This window comes from Zea mays, chromosome 9 (assembly GCF_902167145.1).
Source record: "Zea mays cultivar B73 chromosome 9, Zm-B73-REFERENCE-NAM-5.0, whole genome shotgun sequence".
In the NCBI taxonomy this organism is placed as follows: domain Eukaryota; kingdom Viridiplantae; phylum Streptophyta; class Magnoliopsida; order Poales; family Poaceae; genus Zea; species Zea mays.
The window spans coordinates 150,045,596-150,052,721 of NC_050104.1; the positions used below are offsets into that span (position 1 = coordinate 150,045,596).

The window sequence follows — 7,126 nt, forward strand, 5'->3', positions numbered from 1 at the left end:
GCAGAGAGCGGCAGCAGCACAAGGAAAACTGCAAAAGCTACCGCTGCACAGCACAGCACACCCGAACCGCTTTCTGATTCTGACACCGGAAATAACAACTGGTCGCTGTGCTGCTGTTGAGCCATTGATGAGTCATGCCCATGCCACTGCCGGGGTGCTGGTATGGTATCTGGTGATGGCCTGATGGCTGATGGGCACCACCACCACACTCATCTCTCTCTTTTTCATGCTCCTACCTCTTCCTTCCCTGAAATGAACTTTAGATGGTTGGAATAAACAAGCGCCATCCCATGAATGAGCAGCCCCCGCTGGTGGGCACTTTCTGCTGTGCGCCTGTGCCCTTTGCTTGGATGGTGGCGGCGAGGGTACTAAGACAACAAAAAAGAGATAGAAAAGCTCAAGCCTACGTATACTTGTACACACACACACACACAAATAATATCCTGGTGCGTCTTTAGTGCAGTGCAGGCACACACACACACACAACATCCACTCCTTTGCAGTACTACGAGCAGCATGTGAGATGAGATGAGCAGCACCGTCCTGCATCCATCCCCTCCCCTACCAGTAATGTACCAAACCTCTGCTGCTTTCCATAATAATCAAACACCACAGTGCCAGTGGGGGTGGTGCCACGTTAACTGAAACACCACCCCACACCACTTCAACACCCCACTCCTCTTCCTCACTTTGCCCTCTCTCTCTCTCTCTCTCTCTCTCTCTCTCTCTCTCTCTCTCTCTCTCTCTCTCTCTCTCTCGGAGCCGTAGCCATGGCCTGAGCAGAGCCTGCTGCTTCCTCTTCCTAGGCAACCGTCTTCTTCAGGCCTGGCTCCGATGGAGTGGAGCGGTGCACGGAGTTCTGCTTGCGGGTGGTAGTGGTAGAGGTAATTCCGCCGCCTTTCGCTGTAGCCAGCAATTCTCTTGTTTCTCGGGAGCTTCCCTCGAGTTCTTGGCGCATGCAGAGTTCATGTCCACCGTAGTCTTCTATCCACCGTCTCGGTTCTCTGAATAGCCATCCAGTTCTCTCTCTGGGCATGATTCGTTTCGAGCCCCCAGATTGTTCCATCGAGTTAATAAAACCTCTCCTTTATCAATAAAGAAAAGTAATGGTACTGGAATTCTGATGTGGAACCACTTTGCTCGGTTGGTGTCTACTATGCTAAAGCATGCTTGCATGTTAGTCTCGTCTAAGTTCCGTCATGGTTTCTGTCTCCTTCCTTCCTTCCTATGCTTGGTCACATAAGATTACTTTAATCTCTGGTCCAGATGCTTTCGCTAATGTACCAAGCCAAAACAAGGTAAATTTGCTGACATTGTCTTCCGGCCCTATGTCTATATGTCTGAAAGAGTTTAACTGTTCTTCAACTCGTTCGAATTTTCAACCAGTAATTTCGTGGCGCGGCATCAGATAAGCTTCGTATTCTTCTATGCAGAGAGTATTTACCAGCGAGAGCCGTTCTCCTGTTAGTAATCTGTCGTTGTTACCCAACCTTTACAGTTTTACTTTGAACTGGTGGAATTATCCGGAGAACGCTATTTTTTTTAGCTGCATGGTTAGGTGGTGCATTGTGAGCAGGTGAATTAATTAACCTAAAGTACAGCATAATTTTTAAACTAATGTGGTTTATATATCGGAGCAAGCAAGCAAACAGAGCTCCCCGTCTTTTCTGACAGCTACTGGATATGCTATTCTCGGACTTTACTGTTAGATAAGGTTCGGTTTTAGAGATTCTGAGACCAGAAAAAAGACGGCTTGCTTTTCGTATGTTTATCTCCGGACACGGAATTTCAAACTAGCGTATCAAGGCCTATGGATGAATCGGATGCTTCTCATGATTGTTGAGCAGAAAATGGGAGCAGTCTGTTGAACACAAAGCATGTTTCTTACCTTCATCATGAATTGAACCCATGCGTCTGTGTTTCTGCCTTACCTAACCTGTCATGTTCACAGAAGAATCGTGATCAGATTTTTAGATCGGGGCATCTTATTCGTGCCAGCGGCATTCACACGGAAGTGCTTGCATGTAGGCGAGACAGAGAAACCAAGTGACGTGCGGGTGAAAAGACTGTTGCGAGATGAACGACAAGGAGATGATGTGCCAGGAGCAGTGCGACGAGCTGTCCGAGACCGAGATCAGCAGCCAGGAGGCGTCCAACTCCTCCGGCCCGGTCAGCCTCGACCTCTCGCTCTCCGTTACCGACAACAGCAACGGTAACAACAGCAACAGCGGCGGCGCGCAGGCCGACGCCGCCCGCGAGCCGTCCCGCGTGTTCACGTGCAACTACTGCCAGCGCAAGTTCTTCAGCTCGCAGGCGCTGGGCGGGCACCAGAACGCGCACCGGCGGGAGCGCACGCTGGCCCGGCGCGCGCTGCGGCTCGACGCAGCGGGCCCCTACTACGGCTACGGCTACGGCTACTACGCCGACGTGGCGTCGCTGCCGCTGTACGGCTCCTGCCTGTACCCCATCGGCATCCAGGCGCACGCGTCGGCGGCAGCGCTCCCGGAGCACGAGGACGCGCGCGCCGGCGCCGACGAGCTGAGGAGGCCCGCGCGGGGGCTGCTGAGCCCCATGCCGTTCCTCGTGGCCGACGACGAGGAGATGCTCTTCGGCTGGCCCGGTAGCTTCAGGCCAGACGCCGCTGCGCCGGCGGACTCGGCCGGCGGCGTCGCCGTGCACGCCCGGGAGGAGCCCGATCTGACGCTCAGGCTGTGAACTGCGAACTGATCCGTCGACTAGACTGGTTAATCCGTCAGGCTGTTTCTTTTCTTTTTTTAAACTGATCGGTCCATGTCTGGCGCTGGTCAGATCGCGGCGGTCTCTTGCTTGACCGGATTATTCTTATTGTTTCGTGGGTGCGTGCAAGAATTTTTGTACAGCAGTTGGATGTGCAAGAGCTCGAGATCTCTCTTTGTTCGATGATCTTGCTATGCTATTGCACATGTTCGTACGCGTTCAAACTGTGAAACACAATGCTGCGCCATGGCTGACACGCCCGCCGGCGTCGGAGCGACAGCCGCCATAGCTATCGAGCGTTCGCGGAGCCACAGAGGTGAACGCGAGGTTCTCTATTAACAGTGCAGACTGTTTTGCATGACCTATATATCTGCTGGAGACAGCCTAGTGATGCTTGTCCGCGGCCAACAGAAAACTTGGCCGCGAAATAGTAAATGCCCTTTTTTTTGTTTTTGTGCTGGCCCATATGATTCCTCAACGGGCGCTCAAGGTTCGAGGGTTTCTACAACACCGGGTCAACACGTCCAAGCCGTGACCCAACAACTAGCAACTCCAATCTGCTTATAAAAAATATCTGCAATGATATAGCAGCACAAACTGGCAAACCACTAACTGAATGCTGGCAAGTTATATCAGCAAGCGCAAGGCTAGGCATCCACTTACAAGTTACAAAAGCAGGTAGATTGTAACACAAGATGTTAAGAAACATAACAATGGGCAAACTCTCCTAATGAACAACACCAAATCTCAGGTATTCAGCAGCAGCAGCAGACAGTTGTTAGCTGGAGTCTATACCCGAAGAAATTAAGCAGCAGCAACATGCAATTGTTAACCGGAGCCTATACCCACATCTTCTTTGTGGCTTCCATCCGCTCAAGCAAGCCCTGGATCTCGGTCTGCATCCGCAGCTTCATCTTGTGGTAGTCGTAGTGCGAGTTCTCGAGCACCTTCAGCTCTTCGACTTTCTTCCTCCTCTTCTCCTCCGTCTCCTGGAAGCACAGCTTCGCGACCTTCGCGGCGTACTCCTCCTCCAGTTTATGGGTCTTGGCGCGCACGATCTGCCGGTAGCTGTCTACTTCCTTCCGGGCATCATTGGCCAGTTTCTGGAACAGTTTTGCCTCGGCTTCCTTGCACTTCACAATGGTCTCGAGGCTGGAGGAGTCGTCCTCCTTCGAGCTGGAGCTGAAATGGGGTTCTATGGAGAGTGGTTTTGGGCTGGCCTTGAGCACATTGATCTGTGAATCAAGAATGGAGGTGCTGGGCTTGAAGTTGAACGAGGACTTTGGTGGAGTGATGGTTGGGGTCTGAAGATGGAGCATATCTGTAGATTTGCTTGTCTGAGCCGCCAGTATTCCTTTTGACTTGCTGCCAGTAACAGAATAGTCTGTTACACCATCTGTCAAAAATGAACGAGTTAGCTGAAGATACTGCATCTGACAAATTGTATGAACCCAATTGCACAAGTATATTGCATTGTTGATATAGAATGGCATCTGGTTTCTAATGCATCACAAAATGGCACTGAACAACATACAGAGATAGCTAGTGAGAAGCAGCTTTCACTTTTAAACAATATGTATATTTTGCTTCACAAATAACATATGTAATTGTTGACATAACTACAAGTCTAGTGGTCAACCAATCAAGGAAAAGAGCCTCTTGTATCTGGGAGGATCCTACAATGCGCTTAGCAAAGCTCCTAATAAGCCCTGGTTTAGTTCATCCATATATTTTTCAATTAAGAAGGTATTTGGACTAACTAAAATTAAAAGATCATTGGTAGAAATGTGTTATCAGCTTATTTCTATGAACTTTAGACACTGAACCTCTATATCCAAAACACTTAGAATAATATTACCCGGTTCTCAAATTATGATAGAGATGTTCTAAATGAAAGAATTCATTGCTTTTGGCAACAATGTTGCCGTACAACAGCGTTAAACATCACAGCTTTAGATAAGAATTGTATCAGCAATTGCACTAGACAGAAGGATAAGTAACTCGACAAACAAGTGATTAAATGAATGCGACTGACAGACCACATTGGTAGAAGGAAATATATAAAGAAATGTGACTGCAGTCCCATAAGAAAAATCTCATGAAATCACCGTTAGTCCGTTACCAACTTAACATTTAACTGATATAGTTGATTAAGAACCTATGCCTAACAAGTTCGAAAATGTAAAATCCGTACATTATTGTGCCAGCAGAAATACCAAAGCAAGCAGCACATTTAGACAACTGAAGCTTGTAATAAGACATGCTAGAATGTAGAGGAGGAAGAGAGATCTCACATTTAAAGAATTGTAGCATGGTTTTCGTAGCATCAGAAGGGGAAATGGTTTTCTTTACAAGCATGCTGAGGACCTCTTCTGCCTTGGCATGAAGCCCCTTCCCCTCGAAATCCTCACTAGCAGCAAATATCTTCCTAACAAAGTCTAGCTCTTTCATCTGCGTCTCAGCACTCCAGTTCTCCGCACAGCAATTAAACACCTCCTTAACAAACCCAAACATCTCAGAAGCATGATTGCAGCCGAGGCACTGGAACTGCATCTCGGTTGTGCCCATCGCTCCCTTCAATGTCGGCCCTGGCCTTATCAAGTTCTTCTCTAGCGCGCATGCAGCATGGCACCAATGGGAGCAGACATCACATCCAACCCAGCTGCATGTATTTGCAGCACAATCAAACTTCTGGCACACCGGACACATACATGCACTGCAGAACCCCTTCTTGGTGGAGCAAATCTTACACTCACAATCGTCCACAGGGACGGCACTCTTGCAGTTCATGTTGCGGCAACGTGTCATTAGAAACATCTCCACAAGCTCGCTGCCCGAAACTCGGCCCTTACCAGTGACAAAAGTGGCCATGCCGGTCTTGATGGCCACCAGGATCTCCAGCTGCGTCTTGTTTGCCCGCCCCAATACCTCCGCAGTCAGGTCCGAGCGACGCTCCAGCTTCCGCTGCAGGCTTGACAGCTCGTCCCTCTTCTCCGGAGCATCAACCATGCTCCGCACTGTCTCCCGCAGCACCTCCAGGGTTTCGCTGGGGAAATCCTGCAGGACCTGAGCCACGGCAGGCACGGAGTCCGACACGATCTCCCGCAAGATCCTATCAGGCCGTGACGAGTGCATCCCTCCACGGCTGCCGTCAAAGCTGCCGCCAGCGCTGAGCGCCGCTGCCGCCCTCGCAGGGAGCTCCGTGGGGAAGAAGGACGCGGTGCCCTCCTTGAGCTGCGCCGGGGCGAAGGCGACGCTGCCGTCACCCATGGGGCGGAAGTTGAACCGGCTGTGGACGGAGCCGTTCGTGCCCTCCCCGGCGGCGTAGATGTCGGTGGAGTTGTGCGTGAGGGAGCAGCTCGGGTTGTGCGAGAACACCGAGTAGGAATACGACATGTCGTCGGAGTTGATGCTCCGGGTGCGCCCCGTGTTGGCGCTGTAGGTCCGCCTCGGGGGCGGCGCGGGCGCGGCAGGCACTGCGGCGGCGGCGGCGGGCGCGGCGCTCCCGCACCGCAGATCGCCATCGACCGGGAGGAATGACGCGAGCTGCGACGGAGGCAGCAGGGAGGAGGACGGCTGCTGGGAGGCTGGCGGCGGCGCGGGCGCGTCGGTGGAGAGGGAGAGCGAGAGCTGGAGCGACTCTAGGCGGGGCTTCTTACCCCCTACCACGGAGGAGTCGTCGCCGGGCGGGTCCCCGCGTTTGGGCGCGGTGAGGTGGAGGAAATCCCGCTCGACGCACAGCTTGGCGCTGGCCGCGGCGTCTTCGGCCGGGCCAGCCGCCGCCTCGGGGTTGGGCGGCGAGGATGGCCCCGCCGCGGCGGGCGGCGCCTTGTCGCAGAGGTAGCTGCTGAGCGTGAGCTCCCGGCTGGGGAAGGGCGGCTCCGGCGGGTTGGACCCTGGCGCGGCGGCGCTGGCGTCCTTGGATCCGTCGGAGTCGCCGAACATCGTCGCTGGATCCGGGGCGAGCGCGGTCGGATTTCGTTGCCCTTTTTTTTTTGTTCGGCCGGCGGGGAAGGGACCGGCGGAGCGGGGCCGGGCCGGGGTGGCGGGCGCTGCGCTCGGTTGACTTCTGCACGCCGCAGCACCCACGCCACGCGGAAATGGAGTGGCAAGGTGAGGACTGACGTGACCAGGAAATGAATTAATGAAATGGGATTTGCTTTGATTGTATTTGTTTGTTTATTTTCTCGCTTGGTTTTTCTTGTCATTTGATTTTGTTTCGAGCGGATGGGGTTCAAAGCGGCGCGGCGGCTAGCAGCCATCTCTCGGCTTCGGGCCGGCTATTTTACCGACTGGTCGACGTGTCGTGTAATCGGGCGCACCGCGTTTGAACAGTGACTACGTACGCGCAAGGCGCTGGCGTTTGAGTTTGACCAATACGTACAACGAA

At 52.7% G+C, this 7,126-nt stretch overlaps 2 protein-coding genes across 6 annotated transcripts; one reads left to right on the forward strand and one right to left on the reverse strand.

Moving 5' to 3' along the window:
- The first annotated feature begins 296 nt into the window (after positions 1 to 296).
- On the forward strand, positions 297 to 2,935 carry LOC100283296 (zinc finger protein 7). 5 transcript variants are annotated; one of them, XM_020543669.3, is made up of 3 exons: positions 297 to 1,298; positions 1,387 to 1,463; positions 2,029 to 2,935. In XM_020543669.3, exon 3 carries the CDS (start codon positions 2,077 to 2,079, stop codon positions 2,713 to 2,715), a length of 639 nt encoding a protein of 212 aa, XP_020399258.1. In that variant the 5' UTR covers positions 297 to 1,298; positions 1,387 to 1,463; positions 2,029 to 2,076; the 3' UTR covers positions 2,716 to 2,935. The 5 variants fall into 5 exon arrangements, with proteins under 5 accessions (XP_020399258.1, XP_020399260.1, NP_001149670.1 ...); XM_020543671.3 differs by lacking the exon at positions 1,387 to 1,463; NM_001156198.1 differs by lacking the exon at positions 1,387 to 1,463 and having other exon boundaries at positions 724 to 884; positions 2,029 to 2,918.
- Positions 2,936 to 3,128: 193 nt separating this feature from the next.
- LOC100280720 (CONSTANS interacting protein 6) lies at positions 3,129 to 6,828 on the reverse strand. The gene is made up of 2 exons (NM_001153640.1): positions 5,031 to 6,828; positions 3,129 to 4,132 (listed from the first exon to the last, which is right to left on the reverse strand). The coding sequence occupies exons 1-2, from the start codon at positions 6,679 to 6,681 to the stop codon at positions 3,576 to 3,578; spliced, it is 2,208 nt and encodes a 735-aa protein (NP_001147112.1). The 5' UTR covers positions 6,682 to 6,828; the 3' UTR covers positions 3,129 to 3,575.
- Positions 6,829 to 7,126: the final 298 nt, after the last annotated feature.

Bases quoted from the DNA above. Each gene is read 5' to 3' on its own strand.
- LOC100283296 (XM_020543669.3), top strand. From the start codon at position 2,077: ATGAACGACAAGGAGATGATGTGCCAGGAGCAGTGCGACGAGCTGTCC.
- LOC100280720 (NM_001153640.1), bottom strand. From the start codon at position 6,681: ATGTTCGGCGACTCCGACGGATCCAAGGACGCCAGCGCCGCCGCGCCA. The intron at 4,133-5,030 runs GTGAGATCTCTC...CATTTTTGACAG, and splicing joins CATGCTACAATTCTTTAAAT to ATGGTGTAACAGACTATTCT.